At 39.7% G+C, this 27951-nt stretch overlaps 1 protein-coding gene across 2 annotated transcripts in view; it reads left to right on the top strand.

The window, feature by feature from the left end:
• Window positions 1–26607, top strand: part of ZZEF1 (zinc finger ZZ-type and EF-hand domain containing 1) — a 56953-nt gene extending 30346 nt beyond the window's left edge. The window contains exons 29-55 of one of the 2 annotated variants that reach the window (XM_033078182.2): window positions 32–548; window positions 1159–1323; window positions 1927–2046; window positions 2911–3072; window positions 3704–3833; window positions 4078–4216; window positions 4449–4614; window positions 5083–5345; window positions 6286–6458; window positions 6988–7135; window positions 7703–7839; window positions 8264–8541; window positions 9559–9733; window positions 10242–10374; window positions 11356–11552; window positions 12102–12221; window positions 13115–13303; window positions 13654–13754; window positions 14267–14402; window positions 15389–15748; window positions 17580–17723; window positions 18577–18745; window positions 20778–20876; window positions 21625–21790; window positions 22432–22582; window positions 23077–23148; window positions 23585–26607. In XM_033078182.2, coding sequence (XP_032934073.2) covers window positions 32–548; window positions 1159–1323; window positions 1927–2046; window positions 2911–3072; window positions 3704–3833; window positions 4078–4216; window positions 4449–4614; window positions 5083–5345; window positions 6286–6458; window positions 6988–7135; window positions 7703–7839; window positions 8264–8541; window positions 9559–9733; window positions 10242–10374; window positions 11356–11552; window positions 12102–12221; window positions 13115–13303; window positions 13654–13754; window positions 14267–14402; window positions 15389–15748; window positions 17580–17723; window positions 18577–18745; window positions 20778–20876; window positions 21625–21790; window positions 22432–22582; window positions 23077–23148; window positions 23585–23659 — 4685 coding nt within the window. In that variant the 3' untranslated portion in view covers window positions 23660–26607. Of the gene's footprint in view, window positions 1–31; window positions 549–1158; window positions 1324–1926; window positions 2047–2910; window positions 3073–3703; window positions 3834–4077; window positions 4217–4448; window positions 4615–5082; window positions 5346–6285; window positions 6459–6987; window positions 7136–7699; window positions 7840–8263; window positions 8542–9558; window positions 9734–10241; window positions 10375–11355; window positions 11553–12101; window positions 12222–13114; window positions 13304–13653; window positions 13755–14266; window positions 14403–15388; window positions 15749–17579; window positions 17724–18576; window positions 18746–20777; window positions 20877–21624; window positions 21791–22431; window positions 22583–23076; window positions 23149–23584 lie in introns of both variants that reach the window. The other variant, XM_033078181.1, reaches the window with a different exon arrangement.
• The last annotated feature ends 1344 nt before the right edge of the window (window positions 26608–27951 follow it).

Here is a 27951-nt window from a genome sequence, read left to right as displayed (position 1 = left end):
GATTTTAACTCTTCCACTTTTTATCCTGCAGCAAAACTCTGTGTGCAGAAGAGCCTTTTGTTACTGAATTTTTTGCCTGTAAGAGCAAAGACAAAAGATTCTGCCTCAGAGAATTTGGAATCCCAAGACATGGATGATCCCCAGCAGACTATGAGTGATAAATACCAAAGACAAGGATCAGCTGTGGACATGAACTTCCAGGCAGCACCACCAGTGTCATCCAGTGCACGAATTCACCCTGCTTCAAAAGAAGGGGGTCAAACATCACAGTCTGATCTGAGAGTTAAACAAATTCCAGACCTCCACCAAGCAGAAACTGCATCTGCATTTCACAGTAAGCCTGTTGAAAATCCAGTGTCCCAGCAGGAAGATGTGTCATCCCCTCCTTCCACTCCTACACGGAAGTCTCAGCTGGGCCGTGGCAGGCTGAGGCTGCTGTCCTTCAGGTCAATGGAGGAGCCAAGGGCTGTGCCTACTGTGAAGGAAAAATATCCTATCTTGAAGAACATATTAGACTTTATTAAGGATCAATCACTTTCACATGAAAGGTGAGCAAATTGGAAATGTTGTCAGTTATAATATACAGAAGCTTGTCTTCACACCTCTTCAGGTGGAATAAACTAATTTAGCAGCAAGGTAATATGGCAAAAAAATTTGTATATAAGCAGTTGTCAGACTCATTTATCAAACTTCAGCTATTCACAAGGATCTAGGGACTCAGAGAGTACTATTTCATTTGCTTTAGAACAGAATGTAAAAAACAGTCACTTGACAATTTACTGTCTTGCTTCTTCAGATGTGTTTGCAGAGGTGTTTTGCTTTATAATCTACAAAAGCAAAGACAAGGTATATCACTATTACCAATCCTCAGTACCAAATAGAGATGAGTTACATTAAATTACCTGGTATTCTGAAAATGTAAATCAAAAGAGAGATTTCCAATTCTCAGCTTGTCTGTTTTGGGCTCTAAAACATGGATGGTGCAGGAAGAGCTGGATTCTGTTTGAAGCTTTATCACTCACTCCAGCTAATACACTGAAATACAGCTGGAAATTCAGATACAAAGCAATTGTGTAAAAGTCAAGAACTTCTTGAATTTTTTTTTATTTGTATTGTTTTAAGCACAGTGTTTTGAAGTTTGATATTTTTTGTTTTCAGTGTTCTAAAGGTTCTTACTTTGAGAAAATCCCAAGGGCAGAGTATTGTGGAAGTGCTCAAGACCATCCGCCAGTGCCTGGACTCACTTGGGCAGCCACACTGCTTCCACCCACCCTGTGTGCTTTTCCTCCTGGAGCTTCTAGCCTGTCAGAAAGATTTTACAAAGTAAGTAATTATTTAGGCAAATCTCAGCCATGTGATTTGCTGTCTTATTCTTGTGTTCCTCCAGGCATGTATGTTGACAAGAGTAGAAATTTTTGCTTTTTTTCAGGACTTGAGGTCCAGTTTTCAGGCTAGCAGGCATATCTTGTGTACTTCATTAAAAAAAACCCAAAAATTAATAATTATTTTCAAGTTGGACTTGATTGCACAGCTGTGCATGCCATGAATGTGTGTAGGTCTGATTTCTGTGTTGTGTCTGGCCAGTGCTGTCAGAACTCTGTCACTTGGCTTCTCACTTGTTCATCCTGCAATGCACTGATTTCCTTTAAGATCTTGATTAGATTTTTGTAAAGCAACTTTTTAATTTAAAGGAATGTTCTCAATTCTATGAGAATATTCTCTTTGCCTGTTTCTTTTCTTCACTTCTGATTCCTGATACAGGATTCTTTCATATTTGTTTGAAACTTCTAGACTGAATTTTTAAGTAAAACTAACATCCACTTGTGGGGAAGGATTCAAAAGGGCCTGTTTGTGAAATTTGCACCAATCATGTTACCTAAAATATCAGTGAATTCTAGGCTACTAAACTGACTCTTTAATTTGCAGCTACTTTGGAAACTTGGAAGGCTGTGGTGCTGAGCTACACAAAGAGATTCGAGAGTCCTACTATCAGCTTGTTTTGTTCCTGGTCAATTCAGTGAAGGGATTTAGTACAATTAATGACAGGTACAGTACATTGCTTACTTTATTTATGTAATTTTTTTTTGCATTCCTCCACACCTCCTCCCTTGTAATTTGTTGTTTGTCATTTAATGTCTTAATTTTATCTATACTTTCCATTATTTACAGAACTAAATATGGGGAGCCTTGATCTTGTGATCAAAAATGCCAAGTTAGCTTCTATTACTAGAGAAATAAAGGAAAACACAAAAACTTATCAGTGTTAAAAACTTGACTTACTGCATTTTGTAGTTACAGTTCTGCAATGTGTCTCTGAAGCTTAGTAGTAAAATACTAGAAATAGCAAATTTATCATGGAATACTTGAGCAATGGTAATGCCACAACATGGCAATTTTGCAGCCTTGCTTAAATGTTAAAACTCATGTTTTGGCAACATTCTGGTTAGGATTTATAGCCAGGTGTCCTAGAGAAATAAGAATTTATGGCTATAATGTCAGTCTCTCTGATAATAACTTCCAAGTCCTTTGTTCACTTTCAAGTGAAAATGTCAAAAAGTTTTCAAATAGAATAAATTCCTGCAAATACCAAGAAAAGCTGTACTGTAGAGAAGAGACAAACCCTCTTGCTAATGCTCAGGCAAGCATTAGCTTGATTTTAACTGAATCCAGAAGGAAAGCTGTCTTTATTTTGAATTCCATTGTTTGTACTTGCTAAATTGTGCAAGTTGAATACTTTGATAAACCTGAGTTTCTGCCACAGAGTTACTTTTATGCATAGTAAAGCCTGAAAATCAGTGTCTAGGAGTTTTTCTACCCTTCCTCTTCCCACACACAAGTTCAACTCTAGGTCTGTGAACTTCAGGTCAGCTTCAGAGCTGTCATGTTTTAATGTCTTTTGTTTTTGTTTAGGTCGTTGCTTCCTGCCTTATCCTGTGTGCAGACAGCTCTCCTCCACTTCTTGGATATGAGCTGGGAGCCCAGTGATCTTTCCTTCTTTGTGGAGATCCAGCTGCCACATCTCCTCATGACAACCTCTCAGGAGAACATCAGCAGCCATGACAGTGTCATTTGGTGAGTCAGGAAGGATGCAGCTTTCACATACTACTAAATACTGATTCCATTTTATCCAGAAAAGTTCCTGAGCTCTGTGCTGGAACAAGCAGTAAGGATACTCTTAACAAGCATGGCATCATTCTGCTCTGTATCCAAGGGCTTAACTGAAGTATTTCAATTTTTTTTGCTGCTACAAAAACTATTGGAATTTTATGTTTAACCTGATTACTACTGGAACACTTTACTTGTTTTGCAGTGTAGCAGGAGCTATACAATACTGTTTCTTGCCTTGATGAATGTCAAATATTTTTAACACCTTCATATGACAATTTTATAGTAGTTGTACTTGCACGTGAGCAAATGTGAAGGCCAAAAAAATTTTAAAGCATCTGGCCTGATCTGATCTACCAGCATTCCAAAAGCTGTTTTATAAGAGTAAATTTTCTTGATTTTTGCATTATGTATTTAAGAATATGTCACAAAAGCATGAAGCAACTGTCTGTATGGTCATTTATAAATGCAGTGAATTTCTCACAATTCTGTCTTTATTAGCATGTTATAGCACTTTGTTCTTTGTTAAAAAGCAAAGCTTTATTAAAGGGAAGCCTGATAGCATTCAAACCTGATTTTAAGCTTATTTTTCTTTTAGTCAGTGGAGTGAAGAAGAGGAAATTGCAGACTACAAGCAAAACTGTGAATGGATGGATGAATGTCAGGATGTAACATTTGAGACCTGGTATGAAAAGATAGCTCAAGCTGACCCGGAGAAGCAGAGAAAGGTGACCTCATGTTTCGTACTTTTATCTGCAGAAGGGGTAAATAAGAGACCTTTAAAAACCTAAAGGGAAGAAAGAAGTCTGGTTTATAATTTTTATTAGCTGGATCTCTGTAGACTTTCAAGAATCTAAAGTGATTGAAAGATCCCCATTCAGTTTTGGCAGGGGCAACATTCTGCTTCCTGTCTGAAGCTTTCTCAAAGTCAGAAAAAAATACTCAAGTAATTGTGTTGATTTATTGCTGCAGATGCACATGTTTGTGGCTCGTTACTGTGACCTGCTGAACGTGGACATATCCTGTGATGGCTGCGATGAAATCGCGCCGTGGCATCGCTACCGCTGCCTGCAGTGCAATGACATGGATCTGTGTAAAACTTGTTTCCTTGGTAAGAGCCATTCAACAACCCCCCCAAAACCCTGGATTTGAAGCCAAAACCCCCCCAAATCCCTGGATTTGAAACCAAAACAGTATCTTGTAAATTATACACAAAATGAAGTCAAACATTTTTCTTGGGTTCTTTGGAAATGTTTAACTGTTCTTTCCCTAGTATGAATGTGAACTTGAAATTAGGAAAGGTCCTTTGGCAAAAAGATTTACAGGGAAATCTTTCTTTACAGGTGGAGTTAAACCTGAAGGACATGAGGATGACCATGAAATGGTGAACATGGAATATGCCTGTGATCACTGCCAAGGAGTTATCATAGGTCGAAGAATGAACTGCAATGTTTGTGATGACTTTGACCTTTGCTATGGATGCTATCATGCAAAGAAATACTCTGACAGGTATTGAAAATGGGATTTGCTTTTCCCCATGTGGCAGAAAGATAATATTTAGTAGCTAAATACAGTCAGTCATTCTCATGGTGCTTCCAGAACATCTCCTTGGTCTCCTTAGGGGAAATAGGATAGGAAGAAGAAGGAAAGGAAGAAAAAGGAAAGGAAAAAAAAGGAAAGGATAGGATCAATTTGGCAAAAATGTTTGGAAACCTTCCTCAACTTGTGAAGTCACTTGGTAGCAGTTGTTTCCTGGATGTGGCTAGAAAAGCTGCAGAAGGAGTTGCCAGTATGACAGGATAGAAGAGAGAGTCCCTGCTGTGGAAAACAACAGTTGTCAGTGTTTGACACCAGAGGTCATAAAAACCAGATCCACAGTTTGAACCTGTGCAATGGGTTGGGTTCTCAGTGGTTTCCTGTGATGTGTTGGTTAGCAAACCCAGCTGCACTGCTGAGTGATGTCCCTTCTCCTTGCAGCCACCTCCCCACACACAGCATGACCGTGTACCCCATGGTCACCATCCGGATCAGCGACCGGCAGCGCCTCATCCAGCCCTACGTCCACAACTACTCCTGGCTGCTCTTTGCTGCCTTGACCCTCTACAGTGCAGATCTGGCAAATGGGGAGGAAGTAGAAGGAGAGAAACTGGATCCTCAGGTCCTCAGTCATGCCAGAGTTCTGCAGCATCAGTGCATTCAGCTCATTGGGGAGTGCCTGATGAGAGCACAGCATGGAAAAGGTGAGTCAGCTCCTGCTCTGAACAATGCTTTCTACAAGTGTCAGAAATGTCTGTGGTTACAAGTTTCCAAAGGAAAGGGGAAGCTACTGTGTACTTCACTGAGAATAACTGTTTATGTAGAAAGCAAATGTAGAACAAGTGTCCTTCAGGGTCACTGGAACACGGAAAATAGAGTGCTTGAGAAAACTAATTTTATGATTACATAAACATTGGAGACAACTTGGCAAGTCTTTGAGTGTTTTTTTTTCCATCTTAGCTGTTGTAAAGGGATCAGTCAATACAGCTTCATGCTCTTTTAGTAATGTATCACTGACAGCTGAAGGACAGCAAATAACTCGGTGGAAAAGTTTTTTGTTCTGCATCTCTTGGGAAGAGATTTTTAACCATGTTTGTGGTATAAATTTCTGTTCATTTGTCTGGAAATGGGGGTTTCTGTGAACAATGACCTACTACAGAAAATAGGGTTATACAATAGGGACCTAATTTGAATGTATCAAAAATTCTAAACCAAAATTCAAATAAGTTCACTTGTAGTTTTTGTGAGTAGCTCTAACACGAATACCACCACCACCAAATATTTACACATGCTCAGTAATTAATCTCTTTACAATATACAGTTCTATTGTGCAAGTGGTCAGAAGATTGAAAAATAAGGCAAACATCATTTGCTATTCATAATTTATACTCTACTGCTTTCTTAAATGAAGACCTCTACCCCAGTGGCATCCCTGAGGTGGGAGATGTCACCATCTGTCCATCACTAGTATTTAATGGAACCACATAATTATGTGAACTTGATAGAAAACATGTTTTTGATGGAGTTAATGTTCAAAAGAAGTGTGTAAGAAGTTTCCAGTTCTCTTTTAAAGTGTTTCAGTTCTGCTTTTTGTCTGTCTTTCACTCAGCAGCTAAATAACTTTCATAATTTTTTTGCTCCCAGGACTGAAAAATTCAGCTCTCCTCTGCATGTTACCAGAAGATGAGTCCTTCTCAGAGAGTGACACTGTTTCAGGCAGTCCTCCCAAAGACAGTGCTCCAAAAAGTCATCCTGGTGATAGAGCAGGGAGGAGAAGAGATGAGAAACACAGCACAGGCTCTCTGGTGCTTCGTGGTGTAAGTACCTGTTATTTCTAGAACCCCTGGTGTCAGATGTGTGATCTGATAGGAAACATCCTCAGATGCTTAAACAGCCTGTTCTGAATGTGGGACTGAAATAAGGGGTAGTAATGATTTCATTTGTAGGTAAAAATTGGGGGGAAAGGGAGCAGTTGTTTTTGTAATTAGATCTGGCTGATTCACAAAAGTGTTGCAGGAGAGGGACATGTCTTGTTCTTTGTGAAAGGACTGTCATTTCCCCTGGTTGTTAGCACTCTTGAGTAGGAGTATGAGTTTCCTACAGTTTTATACAGTGTTTAAGACTATTATAGTGTAGTAATTTTATGCAGGGAGATATGAGCAAAATAAAAGAACATAATTTGTGTGGAAACTTAAGTCATGAATACATCGAGAAATTCTTCAGTAGAAGGTTTTAATACTCAAAGAAGAATGTTTGTCAAGTGCAGAAGACTGAATTCTTTCCATGCTTGCTCCTGCAGGTATTGCATATTGTTTTAATCTTTTAGTATTTCTGTTTTATTTTTAGGGGAAAGGAGATACTCACAAGGAAATCCAGTCTCCTGCAGAAGATAAAGCAGGGAAACAAGAAATTGAAGTCAAAGCTGTCTCTGTAAAGAAAGCTGTTGTGAGACAAGAGTCAGACTTGTCTGTGGATGGGAATGGTCCTGCAACAGGTAAAAAATCATTTCTCATTTTCCCTGTCACAGAAATACCACTCATCTGCAAAGAAACAGCTGTCTGTTTTATTCCTAATCCAGTTCTGCATATTTTCAAATGTCTAAGTCTGCTTTGTGAAAACCTGCCAGACACTGCTTTGAACAAGTGCCTTGCAGTCTGTTTAAAGGAGTCTGGAAATCAGAGTAGTTTTCCACAAGTATTTATCCATGTGTGAGATTATAGTCCCAGTTGGTCTAACACAATACTTGTGTGTTCTGATGCACTTTAACCACAAAATAAGTGTCTTACCCTGTTAAAGACAGAGTGTAAGAATGTTGATAGTTAAATGAATCTGTCTGTAGCACTGTCCTTTATATGTTTTTAGTAGTTGGTCTAAATTTCTTTACCTTCTCTTTCCATACACTTTTATAAAGACTTTATTTTTATATTGTAATAAAAATAATGATTTTTATAATTTCTATTTATTTTTAGATTTGGATTATAAAAATGAAGCTAGCACTTATTTCTTTTATTTTTAATGTCACTTAGGGGATTTTCTTTTTTTGTTTTTATTTATAAAGCAGGTGACTCCCTCTCAGAGGATTCAACCCAAAAACCAACAGAGAAGGTTTTAATACCTAGCCAGGAACAAGTTTTTGCTGAATGCTCTCAGAAGAGGATTTTGGGGTTGCTGGCAGCTATGTTACCACCTTTCAAATCAGTTAGTTCCTTTTACTTTCATCTGGGTAGTTTTCTAGGTGCACAAATAACATGAATAAAATTCATAGGAATTAAATGTGGGATATTGGCCCATGTTGCTTACATGTTATGAAATGTGAATCAGAATGTCTTCAGACACTGACATCACTGAGGAATGCAAGGGCTTCTTCCTGGGTGGGGGAAGAGGGAAGGGAATTTTAATGTATCTGTGAAGCAGTGGCTTAACTGTTTAGCAGAGTTTAAATCCTCAGTTTAGCTTCACATGCCAGGTCACACTAACAAGCCAATAACCAAAGTAGGAATGTAGTTTCTCATTCCTTCTGCCCCATTTGAAAGACCTTTAGAACAGAAGCTTTTGCATGTGCTGACTTTGACTAAAACTCTTGTTTTCTTTCCCTGACTCACTGAGATTTTTCTTTTCACAGGGCTCCACAATGTCTCTGATCAACCTGGAACAAATACTTCCACTGATGTTTCATGTTGTAATCTCAAATGCTGGCCACCTGAATGAAACTTATCATTTAACCTTGGGACTCCTGGGCCAGCTAATCCTCAGGCTTATGCCTGCAGAAGTGGATGCTGCTGTGACTAAAATCCTTTCAGCCAAGCATAATTTGTTTGTACCAGGAGATGGATCTGCAGTGCCAGAAGGATGGAAGACAACTCATCTCCTCTTCAGTCTGGGAGCTGTGTGTTTAGACAGGTGCTTCTTACCTTAACCCAATTAGTTAATCTCTGCTGAACAGTAATTTTCTTTCATGTGTGCCTCGTGCATAGAGGCTTTTTTATGGAAAGGTAATTAAACCTGTACCTTGGTTATGGAAGGGGCTTAGCATCTACAGCCTTTGTTGCAGTGGGAATCCTAATTTCCTTCCAGAACAAGGCAGGCTGCTGAAGAGTGGCCCAGTTTTGTGTGCTTACCTACACTGCATGTCATGGAGGAAGAAGTGTGGTTTGGAAACTATGAGGAAAACCAAAAAGTCCTTAATTTTTTGTGTGACATTAATTCTCTCACATTGTTACAAATCTCTTGTGTAACTTGGGAAAGGAGGAGAGTGTGTCACAGAACTATCACCAGTGCTGAGTTCTGGATCTGACCCTTTCTATGTAAGAGTATTTGAGAGAGAGGTTTTTTGTAGTAAAAATGCATTAGGAACATCAGGGAGGGACAGATTTTGAAGATCCTGAGAAGGCTCTCAAGCATTCTGAGATTAATGTCATGACTGTAATTTTTTATTGTAGCTGTATTTTACAGAGAGGGTTCGTAAAATGTTAAAGCATATGAAATTTAAAGGCAGAATATCCAGAGCATAAGCTTAGGGAAAGGATTTTCTCAAAAACTAACTTTAGTGTAGGAGACCAGTCCCTGTAGGTTGTGTGATTCACAGAGTGAGCAGGTGGGAAATAAACCTCATGCTGCCATGCAAACAGAAACTTCTGAGTTCTAAACTCAAATTCAGAGTTAGCAGGGGCAGTGTTCAGGAACACTGATTTAGGACAGTAGACCCTCTCAGAAAACACAACAGTATTTATGCTTTATGGGAAGCAAAGCAGAATTCTTGTGTCAGCTGCCGTGAAAGCTTCAAGTATTCAGAGAACCAGTTCTGTAATAATTTGAAAGGTGCAGCTGTGACAGATTACCAGTGACATGTCTTGAGGAAGAATAGCTTCAGGTGAGTGTGCAGCCAGCCCTCCTAAAGCAGCCTGCTCTGTCTTGCAGCCGTGTGGGTCTGGACTGGGCGAGCTCCATGGCAGACATCCTTCGGGCTCTCAACTCCTCTGCACAGTGGCACCATGTGATTGCTGCCTTCACTGACCACTGCATTAAGCAGCTGCCCTTCCAGCTGAAGCACACCAACATCTTCACCTTGTTGGTGCTGGTTGGTTTTCCTGAGGTAAGTGACCTGTCAGTCCTAAAGGAAACCAAATTGGTTAAAGCTTTTAGGTATCTCTTTCTAAATACTACAGATTCCATCAACTGGGGACAACCTTCATAAACTCTCAAAACCTGGTGTGTGTCAGAGTTCACATCTGTTCACTTGTGCACAATTAATGTTGATCTAATGAAGAATAATGAGTTGGTTTTGCCTGGCATTACTTTGGATGCTTCTTACAACTGCTACAAGCAAAGCAGTTTCATTTGTTCCAGTATCTAAAAGGGCTTTCATAGAAGCAAAACAATCCATTCTCCATCTTGATGTTGAGAACTGACACATTGCCTATGCAATATTAAGTTGGTTGTTGTAGACATTTCTTTTATAGACTCAAACTACCATTTTCTAAAGATCAGCAAACACCAGGCTCCAAAAAATACAATGGCAAGATTAAGCAAATATAACCAACGTGGCTGTGTATTTGTAAATAAGTATTCCAAATCCTAATGAAGTTCTGCTGCTGTTTCAGGTGCTGTGTATGGGCACTCGTTCTGTGTACATGGATAATGCTAATGAGCCTCACAATGTCATCATCCTGAAGCACTTCACTGAGAAAAACAGGGCAGTGGTTGTAGACATCAAAACCCGAAAGAGAAAAACAGGTTCTGTGACATTTTTGTTTTATCAGAGAATCTCAGAGTATTTCCTTACAGTTTGTTATGAATACTCAAAAGCAAATGTTAACTAGAGCACTGTGCAGGTCTGCAGAGTTTGAATTCCATTATTGCTAAGTTGCCTGACTTTCTGCTCATAGGTTACCACATTCTGCTTGCAGGTCACTGCCAAATTGTGAAGCTTCTGCAGTAATTATTTCAATTATCTTTATTCAGAAAACTGTTGAGACCATTCTGTTAATTGAGAAGTCTCAGTAATAGGCTTTTGATGAAGAATGAAGCAGTTGTTTCTGTTTCAAGATATATGTAGTGCTTGTGTCTTACCCTTTACAAACCTGTGCTTAATGTTTTAGAACTATTGCTAATTTAAAAAAATAATTGGATATCCCTAAAATTTGAGACCAAGTGAAACATTTAATAATAACAAATCAGTTGGGTTTTTAGGAGTAAGGGCTTTCTCTTTGTATGACCTAATATTGTGAGGTTAATAAAGCAAAGGTTGTCCTAAGATTTGACTACTGAAGCTGTGTAAAAGGCATTTGGAAAAGTCAACAGACTGAACCACTTTTTGATATTGAAGGAAGATTTGAATATAAAAGCTTTTTTTTTTTGTTTAACTGATGACATTTTAAACAGTAAGACCAGCAATACTTATTTCATCATATCAATTGCAGGTCAGAACTTTCCCCATTTTAGTTGTAAAATACAACATGTGCAAGCTTTGCCTGCTGTAGTGCTAATGTACAAATATGTGCTGTTGTCAGAAGTGACCTGGGGATTTTTAACTTGTACTGAAAAATGAAATACTTTCTTGACTGTTCAGGGAATCTGAGATAATTTTGTATAAGACCTTCATTAGAACATAATTGATGTAAGGATGTCTCATTTCTCAGCCTACTCATATCTACTGAGAGAGGACTACAGCATTTTCATGTGAACCAAGTGAATTGTGTTTTTTCTCTCCTCCAGTGAAAGACTATCAGTTGATTGAGAAATGTGGGCAAGAAGGCAGTGATTCCCAGACCCAGCTGAGACAGTACCTGCAGCACTTTGTCCTCATCTCCACCCACCTCCTGCAGACCAGCATGGACAGCAGCTATCCTGAGGCAGTGGAAACAACCTGGGTCTTGTCACTCGCTCTAAAGGGGCTTTACAGAACTCTGAAGGTACCTGATACACAATGTGACAGAGAAATTAAAATTGATGTTCTACTCTGGGCTACAGGAACTTGGGTATTGACTGAGCACACTGGGGAATTACTATTCTCACAGCTGGATCCCTTTATTCCCAGTCTGTAGGGGGTTGAAAATGTTGCTGGCGTTTAGATAGCTTTTGTGAGTCTGAGCTGGAAGTTGTTTTGCTTCTCCTCTGTGGGGGCCAGCCATTCAGGAGAGCTCAGGAAGAAATTTTAGAAAGAACATTTTATGGAGTGAAGCTCACTCCTGAAGTATTTGAAGAGGAAATTTTTCTTTCCTTTTTTTATTTTTTGACTGTCAGATCAAAACAGATACTCAGTTACTATGTGCATGTCATAGATGATTCCTTAAGGAATTTGAAGTAGAGATTTTTATTTCAGCAAAATGAAAGAATAAGATTCCCAGTGTAGTTCATCTGGGCAGGAAATTCACCCAAGGCTGTGTGACAAGGCCTTGCAAGCTCTGTGATGCATTGTTCCTTTTTTAGTTATTTATTTCTCTGTGTGTCTGTGTGTGCAGATTCATGGCTTTAAGGAGATCCAGTCTGCCTTTCTTCAATCTGGTTTGCTCAAACTTCTCGTGAAGAAGTGTAGCAAAGGAACTGGCTTCAGTAAGACTTGGCTTCTCCGAGACTTGGAGGTAAGAAAAGTGACATTTTTGCTCACAGTCAGGTTTCACACAGTGGCATGAAAGGTTATGGCAGTTATGCCCTCCTGGGGACTCAAGATTATCTCTAATTAATCTCTAAAAAATGCTCACTTAACTGTGTCCCTGCATCTGCCTCCTTCTGCCCATCATAATCATGTGGATAATAAACTAAATTCTTTAAAGCAGGAGCTGATTTTCACTAATCTGATTTTATTAGAAAAGAAATTTGCAGGATGAGACATTACTCACCTACCCAGATTGTTTTATGGATTTTAGTTAGACTGTTCTTGAAAATTCTATTCTTCAATTTAGAAAATAAAGAAAAGCATGACTTGCACAAGGTTTTGCTGCAGTGCTGGTGGGGAGATCAATGCACATGTGAGCATATTCTTTCACAGTGGTTGTTAATTGCTGAAAGATAAGAGGAGTTCAACTGTCAGTTATGTTTTATCTCTGCCTGGAGTTGTGTTAATTCATTTTTAGGACTGTGATGAAGCCAAAGGGCTGTTTTCAAAGGAGAAGGGTGTGTAAGGCATCACTGGCATTTTGGTGATAGTCACTTTTGCTCTGGTTTTGTCTTGGAATCTTCAAATCTTTGATGTACTGAAATGGTTAAATAATTACTTCCTCAACTTTCTTTGCACTTTCAGCTAAGCACTGAAGTTGTCTTTGCAGCAGCATGGAAGGTGTAACTCATTAGTGAAGTGGGAAATAGTTTTGTTTTGTGTTTTGGGGTTGTTTTTAAATTTTTAGGTGTGCTTCTTTGTAAAATAGCATGTGATAAGTGCTGTGCAGGTTTGATAATGTTCCTCTAAGATGCCGATTGCAAATAAACTAATAATGCCTACAGCTGTCACACCATATGCTACCTTTTTTCTCTGTAGATTTTGTCAATAATGCTGTATTCCTCAAAGCAAGATATCAGTTCCCTGGCTGAACAGGAGGATACTGAACTGGAAGAGAGGGAGCAAGATCAAGATGTGGAGCAGCCTGTTGTTGCTCCTGTTGACTCAGAGCAGAACAAACCAGATCCTCTGGAGGGCCTGGATGAAGCCACCAAAATATGCTTCTTGGTATTTAAATTAGTTTACCTCCTTCTGGGTAAATGTGCATTTGCTAGTTGCATAAAATATTTGGTAATTCATATGTTGTTTTTCTTCTAAATTTATAAAGTATGTGACTATGACTTCAATGCATCATTCTTTAAAGAAATTAAGATATAATCACAGTAATGAATGCTACAAAATCATTATACAGTGTTTTGCTAAATTGCTTCTCATTGTTATTAATCCAGATACTAAGTTCATTAATTCTCTACCCACAAAGTGGCAAATAATGATGATCCTTAAAGAAATTCAGTCTTTCTTTTCCACCTCTAATGTGTTTTTGGGGTTTTTTCCATTTCATTTTGCTCCTTGCTCAGATGACACACGATGCACTTAATGCACCTCTCCACATTCTTCGAGCCATGTATGAGTTGCAGATGAAGAGAACTGATTCTTTTTTCCTGGAAGTTCAAAAGAGGTATGTGAAAGTCTGGGTTCAGCAGAGAAACAGTGGTGGAGAAAAATCTAAAATCCTCTCAGTGCTGAATAGAAATTCTTCCAAGGATAAGATTTGGTTTTCACATGTGAAAAAGTAAGGAAATAAAATCCTGCTGAGTTGTATTTATGGAAGCAAGTCACCATCTTCTGAAACACATCACATGCTCTTTTCTATGTGGTAGCTCCCATATAGAGATCCACTGTGACTCTGAATTCTGTGAATTGAGGCAGAGTCAAGAGCTCACATGTGGCTTCTGGTACTCAAAGCATCTCAGAGACACCATGTTCTCACAGAAATGAGTGATTGTGTAACATTTAAATCCTTCTGCCTGTTAGAACAGGGGAACAGTTAACATGATAAAAATAGGCAGAGTTTAATCTTCCTAAAACAGAAGGTGGGAAGATTTAATTTGCATTTAATTGCCCTAATTGAGTTTGCATTACTTTGGAAACACATTTGTGTATTTTTGATGTTCTTTTGCCTCTGCTAAGGTTTGATGGGGATGTGATCACCACGGATGAGAGGATCCAGACGCTGGCTCAGAAGTGGCAGCCCAGCAAACGCTTGAAGCTGGAGGAGCAGAGTTCCAAGGCAGTGGATACAGATATGATCATCTTACCCTGTTTGGTATGGACACCTCTACTAACAGGAGCACTTGGAAAATAATGAATTTTGGCATTCAGTAGCTTCTATTTTGACTTTTGACTTCAGACCTCAGAATTTTTTTATACATCTGTAATAATCCGTTATCAATGTTTTATGTCAAAATGAATGAGCAGGTACAAGATGCAAGTATTTCTTCCATGTTATTCCTTCCTTAAGGAAGTGAAACTTGATTCCCAGGTCAGGAGAACAAATTGTGATTGCAGGCTGTAATTTCCTCCTCTTACACAAGAGAGATTGTATCTCATTGCTGTAAGCTTATGCCATGCTACTGTTTTAGCATATCATTGTTATCTTACAGTAAATTCAGCAGAACAAGGAAGCAATGAATTTATCTTGTAAAGTAGACACTACACTCACAAGCTTTAGGTTTTGCATTCAATAGCAGGATCCCACAGCTCTGCTTTATTTTGAGGCTCACTCCTGGCCATGTGGTGTCACCAGCACAGCTGTTTATCAGTTGCATAGCAAAGGGGAAGGAGCTTCCTGAAGCAGTTTCATGTAATTATAAGAAAAGAAATAGGCCTTTCAACAGCTTGTACAGAGGCTGTGAAATATCCACACCTGGAAATTGTCCAAACTTTAATGGACAAAAGCCCTGGTTTTGAATTTATCTCAGCCTTAAGTCAAATGTGGATCAAGTGATCTCCAAAAGTCCCTCCCAGCTTGCCTCATTTCAGGGCACTTGGTAGCTTTACCTCTGTAGGTGAGCTTCAGTAACACCTGGAATTCTATCTGCTGTTTCCACAAATGCATCAGTGTATGGTGAGGTGTGTAGACATAAACAGTGTTTCTCAGGAAATCTGTAGCTGTGTGAGAGATCCCACTTTTGTGGGGCTTTTGGCAAATTAATTTGTAAATCCAGCTTGCAGTTTGACTGTTCAGGTATTAAACATAAGGCAGTAAATTACTGACAGCCTGTTTGCAAACTTGCATTTCTCTTCTTGCAGTCAAAGCCTGTACTCTGTGATAAAGCAACAGAAGAAACCAACCCTGTTGCCCAGAAACTCATCACCAACACAGAGAGTGACCTGCAGCTCAGCTACGCCAAGCAGCGGCGCACCAAGAGCTCCATCCTGCTGCACAAGGAGCTGGACTCCAGGAGCAAAAAGGCAGTGAGGGAATACCTGTACCGTGTCAATGAGGCCATTGCAGTTCTGTATGCCAGGCATGTGCTGGCATCCTTGTTAGCTGAGTGGCCTGATGATGTGGCAATCAATGAGGAAATCCTAGACCTCAGTGGCCCAGCCCATATGACATACATCCTGGACATGCTGATGCAGCTAGAGGAGAAGCAGCTATGGGAAAAAGTAAGAGGATTTCACTTAGATATGTGATCAAAACCTGTGCCTATGTGCCATGAGACTGACTAACAAAAGTACTTTTTTTAACTACATTGAAACTCCAAAATTTAAATCGGTTCTGCAAAAGCAATTGGAATCTGTCAGTGTCTTGATATGCTGATCTTGTTAACAGAAAGTGAAAAAACTAGCTGTGTAGAGAAAACTTTTTCAGTAATGAAAGAGAAATTGGTAAAATAGGCACTCTGTTTTAAAAACAGACCATCTAGATGGTAGTCTAGAGAAATTGGTAAAATAGGCAGTGCCTTTTAAAAGCTGCTTTTTCTTGGATCTCAATGTGTATATGGTAATACCTGCTACTCCACTGATGAGCTGGTGGTGGAAGTGATCTTGGAATTACAATAGAATGTTGAAATGAAAGTGTCAGCTCAAGGCTTCACAGCAGTCAAAGCAAACGAAGTGATGGGAATCTGCAAAGAGGGAATGAAAAATAAAGCAGAAGGCATTGATATGCCACTGAACCAATACTATGCACACTTTTGGACTGCAGTGACTCTCATCTCATTTAAAAAAATAAAATAAGATGTAGTACAACTGAAGAGGCCTAGACAAGAATGGCAGGGGTTATTATAGCCATGGAATAACTTCAGTATGAGGAACCAAGTGGTTTTCTTCATTCAGGATCTTTCCCCTGTGGGGCATTGAGGGAGAAGGAGTAATGGAAAAGTCTGTTCCTCTTCCTCTGTAGATTTAAAGCAGTAAATAGCATACAAAAGTTAAGAGCAAGTATTATTCACTGGCCCTCCCAGTAAGAAAACAAAGGAGTGTCAGATTAAGGTAATAAGTGGCAGGTCCAAAACAAACCAAAAGAACAGGTTCTTGACACAGTAAGTCATGGAAATTGTTGCCCTAGGGTGTTTTTATGGGTTCAGAAAAGGGCAGGATGAGCTGATAGAATAAAACCTGTTAAGGCATATTAAATGCAAAAGCTTAGCCTTTGTCTTAGGCTGTTCTGCAAGTGCAAGGCAAAGAATGCATTCAGGGAACTGCTACATACTGCCTTTGTTTTTTAAACTCCTTTTCCCAAGAAATCAGTTTTTGATGGATTTGCTGCCTGAGCTGGTGTATTCCATTTTATGGAAGAGTTAGGAGATGGCAGGTGAAGACATGGAATGAGTTGCTCTGATGACCTGAAAGGGCCTCAAGTAACAGAATTCCCAATTCAGCGCTTTTATGCACTGCTATAAAAATAAGAAAAAGGGAGACTCAGGTGGCTCTGAATTATATTTAGTGTGTCCTGATAGATTAAAGGGCATTTTTTGGGTGCTTTTAAACACCAAGGACTTGCATCTGCTGCTTTCAAAACTTCAGCCATCAAATTGATATTTTGTCATTTTTTCTTATGCACAGAGTTGTACATTTATTTTGATGGCTGAAATATATGACATAGTCTATTCAAATCAAAAGCTGTAGGTATAGAAGGTGCCTGTTTAGTATGTTGAGTTGTCTCACTTAATACAGATCTACTTTCCTGTTAATTAATTAATTGGGTGAACCTTGATTCTAACAGTTATGTGAGGAGATATAGCCAATATCTGTCATGTTTTTATCAAATAAAGAATGAAAGATCTAGAACAGAGGACAGAGTGAAATCTTTTGTGCTTATGGAGATCACACTTGTAGGCATCATTTGTGAATTTATCTTGTTTCTTGCTGGTACCTTGATTCCCTCTTCCAAAATACTGTGTGGCTGGACATGACTCATGTCAGCCATCAGCATGACAGTTATAAATGTTCTTTTGACAGTAAATTGTATTTACATGAGGTTTCTCCTCCCCAGATTCTCCAGAAAGTGCTGCATGGGTGCAAGGAGAGCATGCTGGGGACCATGGCCCTGACAGCCTGTCAGTTCATGGAGGAGCCAGGGATGGCAGTGCAGATGAGGGAATCTCAGCATCCTTACAACAACAATACCAACTTTGAGGTAAGGCAGCCATGGATGCAGGGCATGACTTGGGGCTGAAATCACCCAGGGCTTGGAGCAGAAGCCTCTCCAAATTCCATGTGGGTCCCTGTGGGACTTCTGTGCTTGAAGCACCTGTGAGGTCTGTCCAGTCTTGCTTGGAAAGACTGATGTCAGATAGCTCAGGCCTTGCCCTGTGTTCAGTCAGGCACTTGAGTGTAATTCTAATTCAGTCATATGAAAAGTGCATCACTTACCTGCTTTTACTGGGCATGTATTTGAAGCAGATCAGATTTGTAAATAATTTCAAGGCTTTAATGATCAAATGTTTCTACCCTTCCTGCCAAAGCTTTGTTTCAGTTGGCCTGTTACTCCCTTGTGCTGTTAGATTGAAGTAGGAGTGGTGTCTTTTTTTATTGTATTTCTCATTTTAGACTCTTTTCCTGACACAGTTTTTTCTCTTGATACTGTTAAAAAGCATTTTTCTGATATAGTTTGGTAGAGTAATTATTGCCTCTGGGGCAATCTTGAGATTTTTAATTTCCCTGCTGCTCTGACTCTGATTTTTATTTTAAAAATGCATATAACCCCTTAGGTTCTGGCAATGAGATCAATATCAGCAACAATTACTGCTTTTGAAAAAGGAAAGCATTGCTGACAATTCATTTTACATGCTTAATAGCTAATGTGAACAATAGGCCACGCTTTACATTTATTAACATTAAATTAGCTGTGGGTAAAAATATCAAAGAGTTTTTTACTCACAGAGATACTGTAATATTTTTTATATCTCCCTGGTTTTTATGGTGAAAGTTAAGTGGGCTCTGGCTGGTACAGTGTGACAGGACTCAAAGCTGCTGTGTTCATTCCTCAGGATAAAGTTCACATTCCTGGTGCTATCTACCTCTCCATCAAGTTTGACTCTCAGTGTAACACAGAGGAGGGCTGTGATGAGCTGCTCATGTCCAGCAGCAGCGACTTCCAGCAGGACCGGCACAGCTTCAGTGGCTCTCCCCAGAAATGGACTGACTTTGAGCTTCCAGGTGATTCAGGGCTCTACAGGGTATTTATATAGGATGGGGCTCCTGAGAGAAACTCCTGATGAGTTCAGTGTGGATGTTCCTGAGATGTGTAGGAAAAGAGCCAATTCTTTCCTTGTCCCACTCTGTTTGCTCTGACGTGCTGCTCTTGCATTTGTTTCTGAAAATTGGCTTATCTGTTGTTGTGCTGTGACCTTTTCTTTCCACCCCTCAGTCAAAGCATGCACTCAGCTACTGGAAACAAATTTGATCTTGATTCTGTTCCAGCACAGTCCTTGTTCTGCACGATATTCACTTACATTGTTTATGCCTTGTCTTACTTTCCACAGGAAGCACATTTTTTATTTAAAAAAAAAGAGAAATATATGCTTATCTCTGTCTCCATGCTCTGCTGCTGCTCTGAGCAAAGAGAGCCAGTGCCAGCACCTTGGCTCCAGCTGGTGCCACAGAGCACAGCTGGAAAAAACCCAGGTTTGGCTGCCAGCTGCACTCTGGATTCTCTCAGCACATTTGTGAGAGCACATGAGGGGCAAATGCCAGGGAGATCAAGGACTGCACAGTCCCCTGCTTCTGATTTTAAACTGTTTTAACCCACTGAGCACTGGGGTGCTGCAGGAAGCTCTTGACTTGAAGGACTCTCAGCACCTGTAAAGAGAGTTAGGAGCTTTCTTAGCAAACCAGTTTGGGTTACAAGGTGCTGGTTTTGGGTTGCAAGGTGCTAGTTAAAAGCAGATGTGCGTTCTGTAGGAATATTTTGGATTTTTTTTAACTTCTACATGTCTTTTTCTTCCTCCCTAATAGTTGCTGAGGTTTGCCAAGGAGCTGAACTTCTCAGCCCATTGTTTAGAGCAGCCTTGGCTGTGAAATTCGAGTTTCACCTAGTGGAAGTTCATTTCCAACCAAGGCTGGCTGGATTAAGGCTCTTGATTCCTGCAGGTTTTAGCTGAAACCAGACATTTAAAGGCTTCTGGGTTTTCATTTGATTGAAGGGCTTTCTCTTATGAGTAGGAGAGAACACTGCCTATTTCAGGAAATTTATACAAACCACCACACCATTTCATGATAAAAAGGGAAATTATTTTACAGATATTTCATTTTAAATCCTAAAAAATGTTTTCAGAATTTTTCTTGTTCATGAAACTTGGAAAATTCTGTTTCCCAATGAAATCTAGCCTGCTTGTCTCAGGGTGACAGGCTTTTTCATGGGGCAGAAAGATATTTTAACAGTGTTATAGTATATTATATATGCTAAATATATATTATATTATATATATACTGTATATTTTATATATATGTACACACTATACACGATATATTTGTATATATATAAACAGTATTATAGAGCAGAGTAGGTAAGATGTTTTGTGGAGTGTAACAGCCAACTACCAGGATTTATCTCTGAAGGTGTAGATGCTACAGTGGCAAAAACCTTTTTAATGTTTTTTGCCTGATTGTAAAGTGGTCACATGTTTTGATAGTCCTTCTGTTTTTAAGTGATTAAGTTTAAGTTTTCTTCCTTGGTGGAAAAATGTTCCATATAATTTTATAACTTTTAAATATTTTAAACCTTTTGTCCAATGAGTTCAAGTGTTGTTGTAAATAACTTGGCTGCCTGTATAGTGGTTCTTGTTTCATAAATGAAGTTACATATGTAGAATATGGAGTTTCTTAATTTTCCTCTATTTAGTTGACCAAAATGTAAAAGACATTATCCTTCCTGCCCAGTATCTTTAGACAGGGGAAACCATTGTGGGTTTTGCTTCAACCTCCTCTTTGTTACTTGTTCTTTGTGCTTCATAGTTACCAAAAAAGACAAGACCACCTCTCTTGAATGAAGACATCTAGCATAATTTAATTTCAGACTTTTCATTTAAATTGTATTTGAGATAGCAAAACAAACTCAGAAAAGACCACCTCTCTTGAATGAAGACCTCTAGCATAATTTAATTTCAGACTTTTCATTTGAATTGTATTTGAGATGGCACAACAAACTCAGAAGATAGTAATGTGGGCTTGCTTCCTTCCCTGCACATAGGAGACACACTCTACTACAGATTTACTTCTGACATGAGCAACACCGAGTGGGGCTATAAGTTTACAGTGACTGCAGGTCATCTGGGAAGGTTTCAGACAGGTAAGAGATGCTCAGAATTACTGAAAAGGGCCTTTTTTAGTCATTTTGCTGAGCTTTGAGAGACCTGTGCTTATTCCTTTTCCTTGACTTAGAATTTGCATTCAGTGTCTCAGAAATAACGTGATCAGTTTTGTTCAACTTGAAACTCAACTGGTGTCTCTTATTTCCTGTGACTTTGGGGTAGAAACACAAAATCTTCACAGAGACTTGGACATTACAATTAAAATAATCCAAAATCTCATTATATGATAGTAATTACACAGAGTATTTAGTGAACACTCCAGGATGCCATAATTGGAAACAGAAATAATGGTAATTGCATTTTTCTAAAGTGGTTTTCCATTAAAATAGGATGGTTCTGGGTCTAATTTCTAGCATAAGAGGTTTTGTTAGTTTATACTAGAGTTTAAATATTTTTAATGACATTGAGGCTGGTGGATAATTTCCCATCAGCAAAACTCTACTGCATATCATATTGTAGGGAGGGTGAGTGTTTTGTTTGCCTTATTTGGGCAAAAATTTAATTTTGGATGTGATTGTTTCTAATTTTATGTAAGTTTTGCCTCAGAAAAGAATTGCCACATCAGGATGTAATCTCAGTTATCTGAATTATCTCAGATTTTTGTTTGGTATTTTATTTCAATATTTCTGGCTTGCAATACTTGGTGTATGGAGAAAACTAACTGTATGAACAGAACGTGTCCCCACAAAACTGACCAGCTGTTTGAATTTTTTGGGTTTTTTTCAGGATTTGAAATTCTAAAGCAGATGCTGTCAGAGGAAAGGGTAATTCCTCACCTTCCACTGGCCAAAATGTGGGAGTGGCAGGTGGGAGTGGCGTGTCGCCAGACGGGGCACCAGCGGCTCAAGGCCATCCACCTGCTGCTGAAGATCGTGCAGTGCAGCAGCCAGGGGTGAGTGCACTGCTCCACATCCTGCCCCAATGGCCAAGGGAACACAAAGGCACTAAACTCATACTGTTTTGAAACAAAAAAACCCTGTGGTTTGAAGCAGGTATTCTTAATTTGCTTGTCAGATGGAATTTGCAGTGCTTTGGTAGCAGAAATGTTTTACTCTTCTTTCCTGGCCTTTAAAGAAATCCATTAATTCAAATGTCATTGTAAAGAAAAAACCATCATCACAAAACAGGACAAAGGTTGATTTCAATTAATTTTCTAGACATTTATTCTCTTTGTATTAGTTATACTGCAGAATTAAGGTAAGAATGAAATAAACCTGGTGAAGTGATTATTTGATACCCTGTAAAATAAAAGCTTTTAAGTTATTATTTTTAGTTGTACTACTAAACCTGTAATTGAGTTTTAGAAGGGGTATGTGTCCTTTAGCTTTTGTATGTATGGCATGAATATTTCTAGATGCAAGAACATTTAGTAAAGTGGTTATTTTTTATTTTTAACTGTCACAAATGTATGGTTTTGGTCTCTTAAATTTGATATGGTTTTGGTTTTCCCTTCACCTCCCCATTCCCAGAAATGGGCATGGTGGTTACTCACTATTTCACCATGATTTCATTTCAGTTACTTTTTTTTTGCAGGGATTGTGACCTCACCTTATTGAAGCCACTTTGGCAGCTTTTCACCCATATGGAAAACAACTCATGTCTTGACACGGCCAAGCCTGGTATTCTCCTTCCTCTTCATCGTGCACTGGCAGAACTCTTCTTTGTGACAGAAAACAGAGTTACTGTAAGCACTTCCTGTCCTTCTATCCCTCCTTTCCTCAGTGCTGGGAATGAGAGAATTCAGTGTTCCACTCAGTGCAGTTTTCCTTTATCCTTCATAGCTACACAAACATTAACAACTTTCACTTTTGGAGTGTGGCAGCAAATTCTAATTAGAGGGGAATTCTGTTACCTTATCCATCGTTGAACTTTAAGTAATAGTCTTGACTATTAAGGCCTTAAAGCCACTGTTCAGTCTGAGAGGAATTCTAGTTTAATAATTAATTTAAAGGTATTTGCAGGTGGTTTTCATTGAATTGGTTTTGAACTTTAAACATGAACAGTGTCATGAGCTCATTTTTGTGATCACAAACTGTTCCAGTCTGGGAGAGTCTAGTGTGCAGTTCTGATACCTTTGCTTCTTGGGGGCTGCTCTAATGACCAACATTTTAATGTTAATTAGCAGATTATCACCTTTGGTAGAAACACTGGTGTTCATTGCATGTTTTCTGGCTGCAGGAGCTTGGATCTCTACAGGAGTATTTGCTTGCCTTAAATACTGAAGATCATCTTCATCGCTGCACAGCACAGGTAGGATTGCACAGCCCCAGGGCTGGCTGGCTCTGGGATCTTTGTGGCACACACTGAATGATTTCTCATTGTATAAAAGACATATTCATGTACTTGGTCATTACAGTACTTCTGAAAGTTGTGAGTGAGCTATGCACAAATGCTTCTCTAGGATATTGGGAAAGAATTCTTCCCCATGAGGGTGGTGAGGCCCTGGCACAGGCTTCCCTGTGAGCTGCCCCATCCCTGAAAGTGTCCAAGGCCAGGTTGGATGGGGCTTGCAGCAATGTGGGCTGCTGTCTGTGGCAGGGAGTGGAATGAAATTATCTTAAGGTCCCTCCCAAACCAAACCATTCCATTCTAGGTTTCTATTTCTGTTTAGTTTCCTACCATTTCTTTACACTTTGGACCTGAGGAGAATATTTGGTGTGACTTTGTTTTTCCTTTTCTTTTCTAGGCCCTGAAAAACATTGCTGCTATCAGCCTTGCCATTAACTATCCAAACAAATCAACAAGTTTCTGGAATGTTTAATACTGGCTCAGGCCGGAGTGCATGGGATAGAATAGTTTGTCCATAGGACATTGGAACAAACATCTTAACTCCCTTCAGGAGAAGTTCCTTCAGCTTCAGTGTATGAGCACTCTGCAGCCTTCCTTCCTTCCACCTTGATGTAGAATTTGTACAAGTAACAGCGCACTTCAATGAAAAAGCACATCTCAAAGTAACTCATGCGTCGCCTACAGTTATGTATGCACATATTGTAGCATGTTAGAGTAAACAGAACAATATTGTTTTTTATTCAGAGGAAGTAAAGGAAAGAACGTAGCTGAAGTATGAGAATGGAAAGCCCCCACATTTGTATCATCTGCTCCTGAGGAAACTTGATCCTTGAAAGTGTCAGCTTCAGCAAACACTGCTGCACTCGGGGTGATGCCACCAGCAGCATCTCTTGTACAACTTCAGAGGGAAACAGGCAAACCAGAATATGGTGGCTGCTGCAGCAATGGTCCACGCTTGAATCCTGTCATTTTTGCTTTGGAAGCTACTTCCCAAGGAAAAGGATTTCAATTCTTACTAAACTACAGGTTGTGAAACAAATTGTGGGTGATTTGCAAAGCGGTTGAAGGATTCCAGTTTCACAGCATCCTCGTGCAAGAGCTTTATTTCTCCTGTTCTTTGATTCAGTCACCTGGGTCACCTGTTCTTACCTTGCTTTATCTCCAGTGTATTATTCCAAATAGCCCATTCTTGTAGTGCAGAGGGCAGAGGCTGGCCTTCAGTCACAAGGCAGTGGTGACATGAAGACCTGAAGAACTTACACATTTCTCAAAAATCACAAGAAATTAGGAGGCTTTTTTTCCTTCAGTTATTTTGATATTAGTGGCTTAGGAGGTCCTTCTTGGCAATGCTGGGAACCTGAACTCCCAGCACTCAGGGTGGGGTTAATGATCAATCCACTCTTATCTTACAGAGCAATAACCACATTTCTCTTAGTGAACATGGAATGAATTGCAGACCTTCTATGCTGAAATAAATTGGCTTTCTTCCTGCACAGCTACATTGATTGTTACATTTCCAAAGAGGTAAAAAGAACACAGGAAGGTTTGGGGGTGTATTTTGGGTGCCATTGCACAGTTTGTAGAGCAGTTCTTGTCAAATATAAATTCAGATTATTTTAATGCTAATTTTGTTCTTCACTTCTTCACCCCAACACTGGAGTATGGAAAAAAAAAGGCAGCCAAAAGCTCTAGTAGTAACTGAATGCAAGTTGTGTATAGCAGTGGCTCTGTCAGAAGGAAATGTATTTATTGACCCTGCTTGTCCAAAATTTGAGTGGTGCCCAAATACCAGTGCACAGGAGCCCTGCTTTGGGGAGTGTCCTCTGAACTGATGCTCTTGTCAGCTGGGGCTGGAGTTCAAGGGTGGCCCAATCTCCCTCTGAGAGGGAAACATGCAGTAATACATCCCTCAGATTTTTTTTTAATGGGCTCTTGTGCTGTAGAGTTCTGTTTTGACTTCTGTTCAGCCAAGTGAGTGCACAGTGAGTGCTTGAATCAGAATGTGATTATTCTGCCTGAAAGACTTAAAATTGAAGGCCAAGAAGCCATTGCCTTGAGGAATGGAGTGGCTCTCTTAGCAAATGAGAATGCCAGGATTCAGGAGAAGTGTAGTATTTGTGCAAGACTGAAAGGAAGCAGATGCTGCTCTGAAAGCCCTCCTTGAGCTTCCTGAGTTGATTTCCTTAAAGACTTCGAGATGGGAAGGGAATTACCAAGATTGTGGTGTACTTAATGCACAGATCACTCTGTTCCCACATCCACACAGGGTGTCTGAGTTTGCAGCCTCCCTGCAGAGGTGTCAGAGGTCCCTGGGGAGCCCAGTGCTTCACACCTTGGCATTGTTTGAACAGATCCTGGGCTCCACCAAAAGGAGATGTTTCTAAACTGGTGTTAGGGAGTCTATGGATGGGGCAGGTGAGCACTTGGAAGTTGCTTCTCTGGAGCAGTAGGACTTCTCTTCACTGCCTCAGTGGGCATCCATGGCTGAGGAATCACAGATATGCAATGGGCTGCTGTGCTGAGCTGTGCAGCTGCTGAGCTCTGCCTGCTCAGCCAAAGAAGGCTTTTTCTTTTTTCACATCAGGGATGAAGACTGTAAATAAACCATTCACAGAACCTGTCACAGCTCTGCCATAGTCACATTTTTTTCTGTTGGACTGTCCTTTTGCTTTCTGGATGAAGACATGAGGCTGCAAGGATGACACAGGAGTGGCCAGAATTCCTTGCTAGGCATTACCACTCAACCTACTCTACCAGCAGTGACTGGCCTCGTCAGTCAGTCGTCTTGCCCTGAAGGAACTGTCTAGGAACAGTGTCCACTAAATATAATTTCTACCCACTAGATGGAACTGAAGGACTGTGACCTGAGTTGACACTGAATCTGTTGCTGCCTTATAACTCAAATCATTAATTATGGATTTTTTAACAGACAAGAAACACTGATTATTTTTTTTTCTTCTGGTAGCTCTAAAGAGAGAGGAATAGAACACCAATAATGAATATTCATGATCTATCACATTTTGAAAATTATGCAGAAGTTTCAAGTGGATGTGAATGATGCTATTGAATTGTATAAAACTGTCTGGAAAACAGGTATGCTGAAAAAAAATGTGCCTAATATAAGAAAAACTAAAAAAGTTGTCCTGCCTGAATCACCTATGATGTGTTTAAAACAAACCATATTATTCCTAATGATACATTTGACTTGCTTTCATTAAACACTTAAAAACGAGAGTTTTATAATTTCTTTTCTTACGGGTTTACTACTTTGCAATTTTTATCAGTTGTTTAAAATATATCAGACCTTTAGATTTATTCCAGTTCAGTTCAACATGTAAAAAGAAAGCTACAGATGTGGGTAAAATATGCAAATGAAGAGAAATATATTGTAAAAATTCTATAAAATCAAAAAAAGTACAACACGGTGTCTGTTTTTTGTTTGGTTTTCCCCTCTCCTCACTGAATGTTTCATGCTGGAGTTTGTGGTGAGATCCAGGGTTTTTCTTAGGAATCCTCATTTTCCATGCCTGTGAGCAAACCTGCTTGTCCTCCTGTGGTTGGTAAATATCTGATATTACATCCAGCTATGCAGGAACCAGACTGCTGGAGTCATCTCTTAAATTCCAGCCCTGCTGTTTACATTCCTGTGGCCTCACCTGAAAAATTCACTTTTCCTGTGGATATCCCATTGGTTTCAGTGCTGTGTGTATCTCCTTTGAGACCTGAAACACACATCTGGAGGCCCCAGATGTCTCCTGTAAAGCTGAGATTTGTATTAGTAGCTGCTGATTCTGACTAGTGATGTTTATCAGCAGAGGTGTTGTGCCTACCTGCTCCAGTGGGTTTCATTGAAAAGGTTTTTTGCCTTGGGTTTGCCTTGAGGAAAGGGCTGTGTCAAAGTCAACATCTTCCTGTATTTGCCTAAAGCTACAAGCTGTTCCCCTGGAGAATGGTCTAATTAGGTAATTTTATTAAACACAAATAAATAATAGGATTGTGAGGGTGTGGGAGAGCAAGGGCTGTTTGAGATAAAGGGAGGTTTGAGATAAACCTGAAACAATTCAGTGTAATTGCTCTGAAATGGAGTGTGGTGCCATTGGAATGTGACAGAGGGCACATCCACCTTGGATCTTTTCAGGTCAAGTTCCTTTAGATTGTTTTTCTTCCAAGAGATCAAAAGTAGGCTGCAAGTTAGCTTAGAGATGGGTGACTTTTGAAAAATCTACTTTCATGAGAAGGCTGAGCTGTGATTAAAAGAGGACTGGCCCAATCCCTCTTTTCACAGCCCAGCTCAGCTCTGGTGTTTCCTGTGGGTTTTGTGCTTTCACTAACACGAGGGCAGCACCTGCCTGTTTGTACCATTCTAAACCTGGAATAAGTGTCTGCAACTCCCTGGGATACCCTGCTATAAAATCTGGGCACCCTGGGGCAGAAAAAGGCCCAAAAATCTGATTTAATCCCCTTTTCAATGATGAATCCCCCTGCAGTGAATTGTGTTGGGTCTGCTGGGGAGGCACCAGGACAAGCACTGTTCCTGTTTCCAAAACCACAACCAGGGGAATCTTGGAAAGCATGAGCTGGCCTTTAGGGAAAGCTCTAGAATGTTGGAAAACACATTAGTGTATGTGAAGAGGTTAGTTTTCAGCCCTGGACCAGGAGGTCAGGCTGGATAATAACTGGAACAAAGAATGTTTGTTGGTAACAGGGCCTGGAAAAACAGGAACTGTGCTGGGTTTTGTAGGGGGAAACTCAAGTCTGGCCCAC

This window comes from Catharus ustulatus, chromosome 22 (assembly GCF_009819885.2).
Source record: "Catharus ustulatus isolate bCatUst1 chromosome 22, bCatUst1.pri.v2, whole genome shotgun sequence".
Lineage (NCBI taxonomy): Eukaryota > Metazoa > Chordata > Aves > Passeriformes > Turdidae > Catharus > Catharus ustulatus.
Note: the sequence above shows the minus strand (reverse complement) of the source record. Positions and strands in the feature narration are given on the sequence as shown.